A 17,338-nucleotide genomic window follows, 5' to 3' on the forward strand; every position below is an offset into this window, starting at 1 on the left:
GATACCCATGAATTCCCTCAGAGCATCTTCCCAGCTTACCTGGGATTCCTGATGTAGGCCGGAACCTTTTGTGGGCTGACCAAGGTCCCGTGAGATAATTTATTCAGGTTTTTCTACAAACTACGGAAGGAAGCATTCTAAAGCATTTGTTTACTCTGCTGAAACTTGATGATTCCTGGAGTATGTTCCTCAGTTTCTCTCGGTATCTCCCTCCTTATGAATGTGCGTAGTGTCTTAAAACTTTTGTTGGGTCATTAAGGTGGCACATGCCTTTAATTCCAGATACTCAGGAGGCAGACATAGAAGGATTGCAATTTGAAGCTAGCCCAGCCAAAATGTCAGTAAGACCCTGTCTCTAAAACAAGTCAGGTATTAGGTAGTACATGTCTGTAATCCCATTTGCTTGATTGGTGAAGGTGGGAGGATTGTGGTCCAGGTCCTGCCCAGGCAAAAACAGAAGACACCATATGAAAAAATACTAAAGGAAAAGCACATGGGAACATGGCTCAAGTGGTAGAAGCAGCAGGCTACTAATACCCTGAGTTTAAGCGCCATTACTGAAACAAACAATACCAGCCATGAAACAATGACAAACCCTTTCCTACCCTGTTGTTAAGGAATATCTCACATATACATTGACAAAATAACAGAATAAGAATCAGAAAAAAGGGAACACATCAGTGTCATCATCAACTCACATTTATGCTGAGTACAGCATTATGGTGTTTGTTTTGTGGAATTATGCTCTAATGCTCAGGATTCTCTAACAAAGGAAACCCACATTTCAGTTCAGGGAAACCAAATGCAGCTGGATGGGGTGATGTGCTAAGGACTTTTACGCTGATCTGGGGACCTGCAGGTCTTTATGGGTAAACCGCTGTCTGTGAACTCCGAAGGCCAGCCCCCCTAGCTTCCTTACTGCTAGAACCTCTGACCCACTTCAAAAGTGCATAAGTAGGAGGGGCTTCATATCTATTGAATATTGCTATCAATGACAGACTAGGGTTCTGGACAAATGAAGTGGAATAATACATGTGGAGTTCTTAGAAATGTGAGAAACAAGCTTACTGACATATTAGGCCAGGCAACCTTGGATTGTGTGTGTGTCGTATGTGTTGAGGGGGTGTTGTGTGAATTATAGCAGGATCCCGGGCCTCCACCCATTGGACAGCAGTCATGTCACTCCATCCTTGACTCCACCCATCCTATCCCCAGCTGCGAAAAGCAAAATTGTTTCCAGACATGAAAACATTTTCCATTTAGAATCACTGTTTTAGGGCAGCAAGATACATTAATTATTCACAAACAAAATCAAATCTTTGGAGTATTAATTTTAAAAAATGAGACTAGGTGCTTGTTCTTCAGAGGCGTGAGAGCGATGTAGCAATTATTTAAACACCCAGCAACCCTTGGCTCGGAAAGATTCCACCGATGACAGGGAAACTGTAGGACAGGCCTGCCCAAGTCGGGGTGGGGGGTGGGGCGGGGGCAGTGGCTCGGTGGCACCAGTCCCCCATTGTCCTCTTTAACTCAATGATTCACAGAATACAATGCCTGGCAGGGACCAGGAGGCAGCAGTGCGTGGTGTGAGGTGGGGCTGCAGCCCTCCGGAATGAGAACATGTCCCTGCCGCCTTTCCTTTGAAGATGGAGCATTCTTGACCAAAAATTAAAAAAAGTTGGATTTCTTTCCAACAAGAAACAGCAAATGTGGAATGGCTGGGGTGGGGTGGGGGGCCGTGAGCTCTATTTCTGGTGAAATCTGAGGTGTAGGCACAGCTTCTTGACCTTCTAAGCTCCAGTTTCTTAGGTGAAGAAGGAGCCAGTCAGTGAAACTAATCACAGTGGTGCTCTGGTAGTGGTATGTGTCGTTACCATTTGTCCACACCCAGTGAATGGATACTGCCAAGAGTGGGCACTAGCTAGGAGCCGATGGCCCATGCCTGTAATCCTGGCTACTGAGGGGGCTGAGAAATGGAGAAGTGAGGTTCAAGGTCAGCCGAGGCAGAGGTGTTTGCAGAACCCCTTTCAGCTCTGTCTGGCCACTATGGTATGCTGGGGTCCTAAGTTATGAGGGAGGCTGAGGCTGGGAGGACTGAAGTTCCAGGTGAGTTTGGGAAGGAAATACTGCGACTCCATCATATCTCTGGAGCTGGACACCGTGGCACCTGCCTGTCATCCTGGCAGTGATGGGAAGCTGAAAATAGGCGAATTGCAGTCCAAGTGTGCATCCAGGAAGGCAGGCGGGCCCTACCTCAAAAAGGACCAGTGTAAAGTGGGGCTGGAGGTGTGGCTCAGCTTTAGAGCACCTGTCTAGCAAGCACAAGGCCTTGAATTCAAACCCTAGTACCAAACAAATAAACAAATAGCAGACCCGCGTGCAAACTGTAGACTTGGGGAGGTTCCCGAGCAGGGCTGGGTCCTCAGTGTCGCACAGTGGTGTCGGTAAGGAAATGAGGAGAGGTCATGCAAGGGGAGGCGCACGCTTCAAGCGCCCCTCTCTTCTCTTCCCATCGTCTACAGAATGAGAGGATGTGGGAGAGGGAGATCGCTGCGTACTGCAACCTAGTCCTAAGAAGCATGGAGGAGATACTGTAGACAAATACTTCACTCAGCACCCTGTAACAAGGCCCTTAACAGTTGGCTTTACTTTTTGCTAATAATTATTTTCATTCCTTTTCTGCTTTACTGCATCTTTTTTTTTTTCTGTTTAAGATCCTCCTGGAGGAAGGCAGAATATAACTGCTCTCCTCTGCTCCCTGCTGCCAGTGGAGATAGAAATTCACTGTACAGCCATTTTGCCCCAAACACGGTCCATAAAATGCCTTTTCCTATATTTTTGCACTTGAGGCTCAGGACCCCCAGGGAGGTTACAAGAAGGCCCCAAGCAGGGTCGTGGTGACTCGAACCGCCCAGCATCAAAGTGCTGCTTTGTGAGGGTGTCCGTGAGCTGTGAGCTATAGGAATGGAATGTGACAGTTTCCTCCACATCCTGAGCGCACCGTAAGTATTCCCCGTCGAACAGATTTTAAGATCTGCTGAGATGCCAAAAGGGAAATGAACTGTGGATTTGGGCTTTGATGGAAGGGAGATGAAGGGCATGAAGGATTATAAAAAATAAAAAGGTTGAGAAACATTCACCTTGCACATAGCGAACACTCAATAAACATTAAATAGCAAGAATAACTGCGCTAATAAATGAATGAATGTGGCCTGGTATCTTTTGCATGAATAATACACCACAGGTGGGGTGAAGCTTTCATCAGAGAATTTCTATATTATACTTCATGGTATTTTAAAAATAATATATCCAAACTTTCTCACTCCACATCCTTTTAACTTCTCCTTTCTTTATAGTAGAGCAAGCAGCCGGCCTGAATTCCTTTAGTATTTGTAATTTTTCCGAAGTAAACCGTTAACACTACATCATCCTATATTAAGTGAAGCTGTGTAATAAGAACTTCCAGGTGTCAGACACCCCACCTTGTGCTTTGTCTCTAGATTTTTTTTTTATCCAGTCTTGACAGCCTCCTGACAGCAGAGTTATTATATAAGGGCTGTGGTATGAATGTGTCTTGCAAAGTTCACATGTTGGCAACTTAATCCCGATTGCAGCAAACAATGTCAAGAGGTGGAATGGTTAAGGATCAAATGGGTCATGAGGACTCTGCCCTTGGAAAGGGATTGGTGCCCATAGGCCGCTGTGAGATCCCAAGGAAAGGATGGTTTGGGCGCTCTCTCTCTCTCTCCTTCTCCTTCTCCTTCTCCTTCCCTCTCGCCTTCTGCCTTGGGAAGAACTAGCAAGAATCTTTCAAAAGACTTGAAGCTGAGACACTTGGACTCCCGGCCTCCAGAACCATGACCACATAAATTTCTCCCCTTTATTAGTTACCCGGCCCATAGTGTTTATTTCTGTTACAGTAGCACAAAACAGACTAGCACAGTAAGTAAAATAATATTTAGAAGGGCTTAAGGAAAGAGGTCCAAAGGTTCATTATCTCTGCAAAGGAGTGATGTTGTTAGTCATTACACCAGTCCAGCAATTTGTACCGAGCAATAATCTCCTCCAATTTGAAGTCATTTTTTTTCTCTATAACTTATCCTTTTATTTATTTATTTTTGGTCTAATCTGCATTGTCATGACTTACACAGTCATAGAAGAAAGGGGGCGAGTACCTGCCCAGCCCATGGCACAGTCTGATTTTAGAGGCATACACTCTGGCCCTCACCTTGTCTGCCCAGCGACCCCACACCCTCTTTCTCCTAGCAGTACCTGCTGGTCCTTCAAAGCGGGTCACCTTCTCACCTGCCTGGGTCGTGGAGCCCATGCGCAAACACTTCTGGGGGCTGATTGGTGCTGTTGAAGTGGGGGTTGCTCCGAGGGATAGCATAAGGCACGTTGCACAGGTCTGTGTCCACATCCAGTCTCAGCACGGAGCCTGTGAAGTCGCTGAGAGATGGGGGGGCGGGGGGAGAGCGTGAGTGCTTTAAGTTTGGCCGCTTGTGGTGAAGCCGCAAGGCAGTGAAGAACCATTCCCTTATCTGAGACACAACTGTTCCACTGTGCCCAGCCTCGGCTTGGAGCTGGCCACGGACGGTGGCACCATTAACACACTGCTTTTTTTTTTTTCTTTTCCTACATCTGTCCTCTTCCATTTTTGTCAGCCCATGAGTTTTATGCAAAGGGAAGTGAAGGATCATGGGAGGTGCTGAGCAGCAGGTGCCCCCAGGAAGCAGGGGCGTGGCTCAGGGCAGCAGAGGCCGGGCACAGGGGGACACTGCAGCCCCTCCTTTCGTGACCAGGAGAGGAGCAGCGCCTCGGCCTGAGGTTGAACTCCTCTGCGCTCTGCAAATATGGACACGGGACAATAACTGCCAGATACGTAAGCCAGGTGATGTGATGCCACGTGGGTTTGTGGCTCCCCGGCTCAGCCCCCTTCTCCTGGCCCTATCAGCATGCTCTCGGCCACCAGCATCCATCCGCAGTGTCCCTTACCTTAACCCATCCATCTCTTCCATGTCGTCCAGTGTGATCATCCCGTCCCCGAGGATGACATACAGGAAGCCATCGGGACCAAAGAGCAGCTGTCCGCCCAGGTGCTTGCGGTGGAGCTCTGCGACTTCCAGAAACACCCGGGCTGTCCTCAAATCCACTTGGTGGGGATTCTTCCTACATTGGGGGAAGGGAAAGACAGCGTGACCATTAAAGACACAGGCAAAGCCACCGGAGAGCAGCACGCACACAGGAAAACCAAATCCAGCCCAGAAATGAGAAACCTATACTTGGAATGGAGCCCGTAAAAGTCTGCTCATTTCTATACTCTGGAAGTAGCATTTAACTCGGGAGATACCAGAGGAAAGGGGTCAAAGGCCATCATTGTTCTTTTCTTCTTAAAAACATACACACAAGGTAGCAGTTTTCCTTTCATTGCTAGGGCCTGATGGCTAGGGAGCTGTCATTTGGAAACAAAGAGGATGTGAGGAGATGAAGAGCGACACCTGTCACACATCTGTCTGCTCAGGGCCTTTCAGCCATACCTGGAGACCGTGTACTCCACAACTCGGAGGATGTGGTCGTGCGGCCCCATGGCCCAGCGCTCTTGGTTGGTGGTGTAAGACACGTACAGCTTTCCATTTTTCTTGTAATTGGGATGGAATGCAAGGCTTAACAGTCCTCTTTCATCTCCTCCCTGCAGTCAAATGAAAAACACAAAGAATTGTGAAGTTAATTATGTTCTTTATTGTGTTTCAACTGAGACTCCAAAAGAGTTTCTTTCTTGCTTCTGGGTAATCTTTGCCCAACCAACCTCATTTCTTTTCTTTGTTTCTTTCTTTTCTTTTTCTTTCCCTTTCCTTTCCTTGCCTACTACACAAAAAAGGATTATAAAACATTTCACTGTGTGGAACTCTTTAAGGACAATTTACGAACAATTGTCTTGTTCTACCGATTGTGTGGTTATCTGTGTGCAAGAGTCTTAACACCACTTTTGTGAAGTGATTTGTGTGTGTGATCTTGGGAAGCTAGGAAGACAAGTTGAAGTGTTGTGAGACATTCTTTCCTGGGTTACTAGGGTGCTTGGAGTTGATAGAAGACAAATAAAAAGGTTCATAATCAACAGTCACTTCTAATTCACATCTCCCAAACCCCAAACCCAGTGTGGGCTGCCAGTTCCCACTGTCTTGGCAATCCTGTTTAGAAAACAGTTAAATTGCTTGTGTAATATGTAAACCTTTGTTTCAGCCAGAGGCACGGACATCAGCTGTCACAACGATGGTGGTCTGTGTATCACAGCTAGGTAACAGGCAGCCTTGGCCCATCTATACAGAAATGAGGTATTTTTACATGTACTCCCTTCACTGTGTAGGGTTTTCTTTACAGAAGGATGAAGAGGTGGGAGGAGAGGCAAAGGCCAGGCCCAGCACGGGGGTTGAAGAAACACCAGAGAGGAAAGCGGACACTAAGAAATAAAAGAAAAATCCCAAACAACTTTCTTTTGTTATTATCTGAATGTCAAGGATTGTATACATTAGGCATGCCAAATGCTATAACAATTAAAACATCATCATGTTCTTAAATAGAAAGGCATTTTATCTTTGTTTTCTGCTAATTCAGCTTGGTGAAACTCAATACGATCTTAGCATTTGTTTTATCCACAAGTAGTTGAGGAATTTCTATAATGAAATCCAAGCATCTAAAATTATCTAGATGAGAGATTTAAATTTCATGTTCTAGTAAGTCGGTGAACGTTTTTCTCCGCAGTCTGACGAGTTATCTACAGTGGTGAAAAACACTGACTGCCCATGATACATCACCTTATTAATCCCACCAAACAGCTCCACATCTGTTCAGACGCAAAGCTAGGGGAGCTTACTCCTGAAGTATTAAGAGGAGGGAAAAAAATCTGCATAATTTCTTTGCAAGATCACACTGAGTGAGCGGTGGAACGCTGGTGCGCATAGCCCACTGAACAGCCCGCGTCCCCAGCAACGCTCAGACCCATCTGCAGAACACAACTGACATTCTTGATTGATCTGGAACCAACACTAATGTGTAATAAACCTTGTTGGATTTGTTTCCTGCCTCAGCCCTAACTCCTTTTTAGCTATATAACATCCAGAGTGGAAGCGCTCAAACTTTGGGAAGTGGGAACCCCTCAATCACTATTCACATGGCAAAAATGTCACCCCTTTTGCATATCATCATATACTTAATTTTAGCTTTTACTCGCTAGGGCAAGACTGTAATGACTGCGATCTTGTAATGAGCCTCGGTGTCTTGGGTTCTCTTGTTATGATGGCTTCAGTACTGATTTCAGGTTGCTATTTTTCTTCTTGTATTGTCATTAAATAAATATCTCTTGACTTTCCTAGGAGACTCTGGGAGCTAGGAAGTCTGACTAAGGTTCAGCTGAAGAGAAGTCCCAGCATATTTAAACCTCCTTGACAGATTGCACAAGCAGGCCCCGGCTGGGATTTCATGTGTGATTAATTCCTTTCCTGAATATATTTCTCTCTGAAGCTGGGAGGGCAGGTTAAGTACCGCATGCCTGCCTTGCTTTATTAAACGTTTGTATTCATGGTAAGAAGCTTTAGTTGAAAGTCATTCTTTGTACTTTCCAATCAAATCATTAAAAATACAATTTGGTTTGGATAGCAACCTGGTTTCAAATTGTGCTGGTTGCTTTTCAGGAATTTGGGATGTCAAATTAACACACGCCACGAGGGCAGAGGGAATTGAGATTTGGACAAAATCCAAAGGTAATTGTAGACAGTGGTCCCCTTGGAGACCCGGCTATCACAGGAATGAAGTAAAGAGCATCGCTGACATTTACGGAAACAGAGTCAGACATCTTGATGACAGGGACATAAATCAGAAATGCAATGTTAAAAATGTCAATAATTCTGACAATTTCAGGCCAATAGGATCCACATTTAATTAAGTATTCTGCATGATCTCAGCTTTAAAGTTAGAGTGATGTTCTGTTTGGCTGAGAAACTTGACTACTGAGTAACTTCAAAGAAATACTTTCATGACTTGATTTAAAAAAACGAGCATGTTATACAAATACCTCAGACTGTCTCTTAAAGTCATCTTTTTAAAAATTACCACATAGCACCCCTAAATGTTCAGAAGATTAGGAGGGACAGATAGTTTCCTGCCAGGAGATTAAGGTGTTGATAGGTTAACATTTCCCCTGCGTCAGCCGTCAGGGTTTATGGTATCTCTTTAATTAAAATACGTTACTGACAAATCATGATTTAACTTTCACACAGAAACATCTATTTTGAGGTCTAGGTCATTTTTCAAGGCCTACGTGAAGAAATAGGTTGATTAGACATTAGGGGTGAACTTTATACCAGGACCAGTTGAGGTCGCACCCCACACAGTTAAGCTCCAGGGCCTCAGTTCCAGTCTTCAGCAGGGCATCATGTCAGCCCGGGAGCCAGGAACCCGATGCTGGCAACTAGAACCAGGACTGGCTGCTGGCGAGATCTCCTAGGCTCCAGTCATTCTTTCCCGTTATCTCGGCCCTTCCACCCCAGCTCTGGCGCTGTGTACCCACAGCCTCGTTCTGATGTCAGCATCCCAATTCCTAAGGCTCTCTTCTCATTTTATTTCAACAGCTGCTAACCTGGCTTTAGAGGATTGGCAGAAAAAAGAAAAAGGAACCAAACCATTGTGGCAAAGTCCACACTCCTCTCCTGACTGGCTTTCCATCCCTTTTCACACAGGCTCAGAGTTACTGGAATGGAAATCATGTACTCCATTAGAACCCTGACAGAAGTACATGGGTAGAATGGCAAGTGGACGACTCATGGTCCAGGGAAGCATGCATTTTAAAAACACACTGACTTCTCACATTCTGCCTTTGAAAACCTTTAACCGGTGTCCAATATGTTCACTCTTACCCACGTGGAAAGCACTGATGTTCCCAAATATTCATGTCATACTTCATTATTCACACTCAACACTGTGTGTCACTGTGTTTCTTGGGACACACAGACAACACTGCTAGAATTGAACTGGAAGCCAGCTGGGCAACACCATACATCAATTCAGTTCTGCGACCACAGCCCGCCCTTCTAGCATCATGAGCTACCACTTCATCCTCCTTCTCCTCCAGTCAGTTCTCCCAATAGTGGGTCAGCTCTGGACAGGCCCACCCCAACCACAAATGACTTCTCAAAACTGTATTGCTGAATGCTTAAATATAGTATCTCTACACATGAATCCCTCCTTGGGCACGTTGAATAGGTAGTTACTTGTCTGGTCTTCTCTCTCTCATCTCTTTAGAATGCCCTTCATAGAGTCAAAGTCAAAGAGACTAACTCCTCCCCAAGAGATGACTTAAATGTAATACAAGACCAAATCTACTTCATGCCACCATGGCTGGCTTTGAGGGTGGAGGAAAGAAGGCAGAAACCAGGAGACAAAACTGGAAAAGGAGAGGCAGTTGGCTTGCCGCCTGCCGCCTCTTGGGAGGAACGAGTCTCTGCTGACTTATATTTTAACATGTGGGCCTCATGTTAGTCTCTGACATAGAGACTAAGATAACAAATCTTATTTGAAGTCTGTAGTAGATTCTTACAGCAGCAATAGACACCAAATACAGTCTAGTATTGCGTTGTTTCTGACAGTTCTACCATGACATTTTCTTATTTCTAAACAACAGGTTCCTAGTGGACCTGGTGAGTTCTTTCCTTTCACGTTACGCAAAGCATAGACAGGTGAATGACAGTGAAGGAAATGCTAAAAACGTGCCTTAGAGTAGAAGTATGTCTTAGAGACAATTACAAAACGCCGCCACACTGTTCTTACATTAATTCCTTCTGGATTAAGGGACCAACAGCTTTACTGGAGGCTCACTCATTCCTCTGTACCTGAGGATGCTCTTACTCTTGTTGACACCCTGTCAAGTAATTCAGCTTCTGCATAACAACGCTCTTTACTGTTTCAGAGGGGAAGAAATTTAGGTATTAATTTAAAAAAAAAGCTAAGCACAAGCCGGATGCCACTAGCTGGCAATGTGTATAATGAGCTCTTCAAAGCCCATGAAGGCCACTGTAGAGTACTTCAGTTTTCTTCCAGATTTAATCCTTCCCTCCATGATTACTGTGCTCTGCTCCTTCTCCTGCTATTTTAAAATCATATTCTTTCAGTGTACCACAAATCCTTCTGTGAACTATGCCAAGGGTTAAAATAGTTAACTGATTAATTAAACATAAAGCAAGAAACATTTTTTGCTAGATTTTAGACTTAACATCTATACAGTCTAGTACACCAGCCTCAAAATAGAGCAGAACACCCAAAGATCTTTGCATGGAATTTGCTGGGTTATTGAATGTGGGAGTGGGGGTGTTATACTTGAAAGCCTGAGAACTAGTCATCTCCTAAGATGCTCACACAGCTAAGGACGATAATGAGAGATGACATCAGGACCTTCCAAGTACTATTTGAGTTGAAGACAGGGCTGTGAGGAAGCTTGACAAAGATGAGTGCCATCAGCACATCCAGCTGTCTGAGGAAGTCGCAAGACGTTGAAGGAGGGAATGTGACTGTGGAGGAATGTGAGTGTGCATCTGGATCTGATGGGAAATGCATTCCCGCTCTGTGGAGTACTCTCCTGTCACTGCCATCCCAAGCACGTTAGGACTTCAGAAAATTACAGGCATGGCAAGGAAGATTTTAACTTATATTTGGCACCAGGCTCACAACATAGTTTTGAAGACTATCTGTGTGTAATGTATCTTCTCCAGATATTGGTGTGTGTGGGGTGTGTGTGTGTGTGAGTGTGTGTGGTGTGTGGTGAGTAGTTTATCAATAATTTGCAAGGCTTAATGTAATGGGAATAATTATTCTGGAGTTGAACCATATACATTAGGCTATGGTTGGAATTTACTTGCTTTTTTTCCATTTCAGTTTTAAAAATAGCATGTTTATATATTCCCAAGTTAAACATAAAGCAATTTATTTAGCAAGCAAAGAGGAGATCAAAGAAACAAATCAATCCACCGTTTGTGTGTTCTCTGAGAGTACTGATGGCAAATCACAATGACATTTGTCCTACACCAAAAATAAACCCTACAGACAAGGTACTTCCCAAGATTGATGATAGAAAAAAATGTGCATTCACATAGTGACAAATAGCTGTGAAAATCACAGCAGTACTAATGAATATAGCTCATGTTTATATAAACAACAAAGGACTGAATGCTGATCAAGATGCATGTACTTATTTTTCCTCTCACCCTCTCAAGAACTCTTTATTGATAGTTCTTAAATATAGTTCTAAAAGTATAAGTCGTTAACATATTATCAAATCTACAAATATTGGGGAAATCTTGTTATAAAATTAAATAATTCCTCTGAGACAAATAGAGTAATTTAGAAAACACATTAATGGTAATGATTACTCTTTTTATCATTGATAATTATATGCTCTATTGTCTTGCAACTTAGAAATGTTTTTCTTAGAAGACTTTTTTAAAATAATAAAGATTAAGAATTCCTCCTACCTTATTAGTAACCATTTTAACAAACTAAAGACTACATATTAACTTTTGTAAGTATAAAAGTCGATTTTATGTAATTATTTGGAATACTATATTTTTATAGTGAAGAACCAATGAAATAAAATAGACTCACAGAAGTTCATTTCCCATGTTAAAGTTAAAAGCTCTAAGGTACAGTCTAATTATTTTGTCTTAAAAACTAAAACTAAAGAATATAAAGTATCTTTCCTTCCTACTTGCCTCTGATTTATACCTTTGTACATGGAAAAATATTTTTTCCTGGCTAGAAAATGGATCTAGGATCATTTCAACAAAAGGGAAAAAAATGTCATAATATTAACCATAAATGCTTTTAACTACAGCAAAGGGTACAAAATTGTTTTTAATGAATTTGACCCCTTGCTTTTATAAAGTTTGGGTTTTTTTATGATGTGTGGCTAATATGGTGGTCATGCAGATAAAAGCATTATCTTCACATCATTATGTAGAAACAGGACACGGGTACACCCATCACGTTTTGCTACTCTTGCCATTATGAATTTCCTATTGTTACTCTAAATAGGAGCTCAAATTGACGTATATGAGAGCACACATTAAGCAATTAAGTAAGATTATTGCTTTGAAAAGGAACCTTGAAAAAAGAAAGAAAGAAAGAAAAGCCTGAGCAGCCTGGACCACCAAGGAGCACTAATAAATTTAAGGAAATATGAGGTTCCCTTCATGTGACTTCTCTTGAAAAGTTATGCAATAGATTGCTGGGACTTCAAGGTCATATAAAAATTATGGTACTTTAAAAATTATTTTCTTGAGTTGGAGTTTGTATTAACATGATTTATGTGTCAATTAAACTTGGAATTCACCAAAACAGAAAAATCAGGTTCTTTGAATCTTTCCTATTTTCATTAGCCACTATTTAACAAAATGATCTAATATAAGATTCTTAGCAACTCAGCATCTGAAATACTTAAATACAAGCATTTGTTTTCATGCTAAAAATTACTCTTTTTTTTCCTTTTCTCTTCTTTAGTGCCAGTACTAGGGCTTGAACTCAGGGGCTCAAGCTTTCGCTTGGCTTCTTCACCAAGGCTGGCACTCTGCTTACGTGAGTCATTTCTCCACTTTTTGAAAATCATTCTTACTGCGAAGTATCATTAGTTACAGACCAATGTTTATAGAACTGCACATCCCCATTTTCTCTCATCAGGGAAACTTTGATACTATTCCAGGAAGACAAAATAAATGTGGGACCTCTGCTAGTGTCGTAGACTGGGAATAATCTAGGTAAAGTCTAGATTAAAGACAGGGGAGTTGTTATCAAATCAGAATAGGCTTCATAAAGAATGACTCCAGGAGGGTTTTGGACTTGGTACATTCTAAAAAGAAAAAGAAAATGAGGTGCACCTGTAACCTTTCCTAAATCCACCAGGGGTTATCTTAAGGAGAATAGCACCGTGCACCATCCATTCGCCTTTCCAAGGAAATTCTTCTAGCAGAACCCTGATCCCCACAGTTTTTAATATATTGAGTAGAAATTTTACTTTGACTGTCTAGGGGTAATATGATTTGGGACCAAAGGGCTGAATTCTGTATTCTTAGTTAATAAAAGGAAGGACCAAACCATGAAACACAGGCCAGTGTGTCCTAGAATGTTCCTGATTCCACATGCATTTCCATTTGGACAAAATGGATGGCAAAGAAATGCTTCCTGTTCTAATTCCCAGGATCATCACCTGGAGTCAAGTTCTAAACTGGATTCAGTATTTGTAGACGTGTTGTTTTCTACCTCTCAGCCTCCTCCTCCCTCCAACACTTGCAGCATCATGAACCCTTGTTCTTACTCATCACGGAGCTTGCTCTCAGATTTCAGCCCTCAACTCAGTCGTTGTGGGTGAAATATGGTAAACCAGTTGTTTCTGTGTCATCATGCATCCGAGTCCCATTCATTTGTATCATGGCATTGAAAGCATGTGCCCAGGACTCTAGGCCACCCCAGTCTGCACGCTGGCTTCTTACTTGCTAGTATCTAGATTCTTAATGTCTGTCTGCCGGTTTCATTACTTTCAAATGGAAGCCTTTCCTGCCTCTTCAGTTGTGAGGAAAGAATGTGAAATGACCCCCGATAGTCCACATTAGACATGATTCCCAGTTGCCATAGTCTGTGTTGTTGGGTTCTAGTTGGGGAAGGAGACTTTAAAAGAAGTATGACCATAAATCAATGTTTAGTTCAGTTTTGGAGAGGACTATAACATTAAAGAACAAAGTGTTATGGGAAAGAATCGTGTGTGTGTGTGTGTGTGTGTGTGTGTGTGTGTGTGTGTGTGTGTGTGTGTGTGTGTGTGATTTAATAGGGGGTCAAGGAAGACCTCTATTCTGCAGATGTACGTTCAAGATAAGAAGGAGCTGGAAGAAAGTCAGTTCCAGGGAGAGAGAGCATATTGTCCCTCCTGGAGACACAATCGGGGTACTGAGCATTGATTCTTTGAGAAAAGAGGAAAGTAAGGGAACACACAAAAGTCTGGAGAGCGTGACTCTCGCTCTCTGATGCTTCTGTTGTCAGAACTAGAGAGAATGGGTAAATACAACAGAAGCAAAGTGGGGTCTCACACGGAATTACACGGTAGTTTGAATCCTCCTCTTCTTATGACCTACAAACTATTTGACCTAGGGGAAATAATTTTAACACTCAGTGGATTTTTTCCTATTGTAAAGGCAACATAACTTCTGTTTTGCAGGTGCTTTTTGAAAAGTGAAAAACGCAGAAAGCACAATTTCCCAAGTTACTAGCTTCGCACCGCCATGGTCACGCCATGTTTGATAAGGCACTACTCCATCTCTTACCCCATTTTATTTATTGTATCATTTTATCTCTTTAATAACAAAGCAAAACTGTTTGATTCATATTACCTATCCAAAAAGCCCAAATTATTTCATCGGGAATACAAGGCCCTCACAATATGGTGCTAGCCTCTTCCAGGGTTCTACTTCAAGTACTTAATCTTTCTATGGAGAATCCACTTCAATGCCTCCTTGGCTTTCACATTCTGGTGCCTCTGTTTGGAAGGCCATTGCCCTCTACTTTCTCTGGAAGAACTTACTGATCTTTTTTTTTTTTTTTTTGGTCCAGTCATGGGTCTGAACTCTGGGCCTGGGTGCTGTCCCTCAGCTCAAGGCTAGTGCTCTACCACTTGAGCCACAGCGCCACTTCTGGCTTTTTTCTTTTTGCTTATGTGGTGCTCAGGAATCGAACCCAGGGCCTCGACCATGCAAGGCAAGCGCTCTACCGCTGAGCCACCTTCCCAGCCCCAACTTACTGATCTTTAAAGACCCAATTCGTACTCTCCTACTAAGTCCTCCTTGACTCAATTTTAGCAGGCCTCTCTGTCTTCCTTGCAGCATTTCTTGTGTATTCCTAGGACCTTATACTACTGTCACTATTTTATATTGATTCTACCTACTGCACTCCCTCCTCTATAAAGAAAGAATTTTGAGTGGAAAAACATTTTATTATTCTTTGACTCTGCCTAGAACCTAGACTGCGTATATCCAGAAGTCAGACTGGTAAACCTGGGGCATTCAAATACAAAAGACCTGTAGTTCTATTTCATGTAGTATATACGCCTTTACCTCATGCTTTTCTCTTTTAAAATAATGGTATCAAACAAATAATTTAAAAACATTTATCTGGAAAAGGTACTAAAGACTTCAGTAAAAACATAATATAACAAAGACATATGTGGCTAGAATTTGTCAGAAACAGTTGCAAAATACCTTTTTCCAATAGTGTCTAGTAGTGATTTACAAAATATTAGTGTAAAATTGCTTTTCAAGTTGGAGATGAATCCAACTTCAGACAACAATTAAAGGTAATTATTTTCTCTTCTGAGTTTTAGGAAATACTATGCTTTACCATCATCTTTTTTTCCCATGATAAATGTGTAAAGGAGCTAATGTCATAGAGTAGTTTTGGAAGCATTTCTCAGTATTAATGTGGTTAGAAAACATCACATATTAAAGGATAACACTAGACAATTTGTTTTTTTTGTAACTACTTGCCTAGAATTTCAGAGCAAAAACATTAATAAAAACCCATCATCATTAAGTCATCTGAATAATTTCCTTTGAAATAAACCAGCAAGTACAAAAAATATTTATAATGTACGACATCATCTATGTGCCTTTCCATTGCTCAAGCTTTGGATTAAATTTAATGAAGTTTCTTATTTGGTATAAAGGACACCACTGGTGTGAAATAAAATACATTAGTATAAACTCTCTCAAGTCAAGTCAAACTGTCTTTGTAAACCACCCATGTGCTGATGTAGAAATAGGTTTTAGTGACACTGGCAGAAACAATTCCATCATCTGATACAGAAGTTTCTGAAAAGATTCTTTCTTTCTCTTGAGAAGAAATGCATCTGTCACTGAAATGGGTTTTGTATCTAAGGCTCCAAAATAGTATCTGCCTACTCATATGATATGGAGCATAGGTGATGTTTAATATGACATATGGCACTTGAAGAAACAAGCCCTCCACTGACATTGATAGTTACAGGTTTTGGTGTTCTTACTTTAAATTCATAAAAATTCCTATGGCCTTCATCCACGCGCAAATAATGACAATGTAGGAAGAATAGCAGACGCAGGGCACTGAGAAATTTCCACCTTTCTATTCCTGCGAGTAATTTCTTAGGGTGACCCGTTTCCTTATGCCCCCCTCTGCACCGTCTCACCGGGCACGTTTCACCAGTGTCTATCTGTTTTTCATATCTTTTTTTTTTGTATTTAACAAGCTGCCCCTGGCATGTTTCTTTTGGAGCTGAGATTGACAAGAAGAGGGAACAAGAGCCTCAAATACACTCATTGAAAGTGGTAATACATGTGCATAACTTCTAGCATTTAGTCTCTCAATTTATTTTGGTAGAAACATTGAACTTCCTGTTCAACCAGGGTGGGGAAAAACCTTCTCTGCACAGGTGAGCCTTTCCCTAAGTGTTGCATGAATTATGCATGTCACCTCTTGACTGGCTAAAAACTACTGAAGAGATGGGTATGAAAGTAAAAGAGGAAGGAAGGGAAGAAGGGGAGAAGATTTCTGGAAGGGAGGGAGAGGTGAAGGAAAGGAAGGAAGAAGTAAAAAAAAAAAAAAAGGAAGGAAAGAAAGAACTGAAAAGAATATTCAGTTAGTTCTCCAGAAGGGTCCCCTGACAACCAGCATCACACTGGGGACCTTCTAGCAAGTGACCCTTAACTCCTTTCCAATTCATATTGCTACTCATGGGCAAAACAAGCGAAGACTTTCTCAGTAATGTGCTATTCCAAAATTGATCCACTTTGGGGAATAGAAGCTGCCTGGAGCAGACACATGGTGTATGTCTAGCTTTGTGTTAGCTATTGTGCAATGCTTGTTCAAGACAGCAGAATTTAAAATCAGTCCTGATTCTGGAACAAAATTTCTTCAAATGTGTTTGCAAGCTAAGATTTTGGATGATTCATGGATACATATTCTCTCTCTCTCTCTCTCCCCCCTCCTCCCTCCCTCTCTCTCTCTCTCTTGCCAGTCCTGGGGCTGAACTTGGCCTGAACACTATCCTGGGGTTGAATTTGGCCTGGGCACTGTCCCTGAGCTTCTTTGGCTCAAGCCTAGCACTCTCCCACTTGAGCCACAGCTCCACTTCCGGCTTTTTTTGCTTATGTGGAATGGAACCCAGGGCCTCATGCATGCTAGGCAAGCACTCTACCACTAAGCCACATTCTTGATTATTATAATCATACAACTAGGGCACTAATCTTGGTTCTTTCCGCCTCTTAAATATAGTGGGACTTTA

The 17,338-nt window shown here is 42.2% G+C and overlaps 1 protein-coding gene across 1 annotated transcript in view; it reads right to left on the minus strand.

Annotated features, from left to right (window-relative positions):
- The window catches only part of LOC122127204 (hedgehog interacting protein), a 79,371-nt gene that overhangs the window by 22,141 nt on the left and 39,892 nt on the right, over window positions 1–17,338 (minus strand). Inside the window, exons 5-7 of the mRNA XM_042701817.1 lie at window positions 5,538–5,689; window positions 4,996–5,169; window positions 4,306–4,449 (exon numbers count right to left, since the gene is read on the minus strand). Coding sequence (XP_042557751.1) covers window positions 4,306–4,449; window positions 4,996–5,169; window positions 5,538–5,689 — 470 coding nt within the window. The remainder of the gene's footprint in view (window positions 1–4,305; window positions 4,450–4,995; window positions 5,170–5,537; window positions 5,690–17,338) is intronic.

The sequence above is a fragment of the Dipodomys spectabilis genome, unplaced genomic scaffold, assembly GCF_019054845.1.
Source record: "Dipodomys spectabilis isolate Male_0828 unplaced genomic scaffold, ASM1905484v1 ptg000297l, whole genome shotgun sequence".
NCBI classification, from domain to species: Eukaryota; Metazoa; Chordata; class Mammalia; order Rodentia; family Heteromyidae; genus Dipodomys; species Dipodomys spectabilis.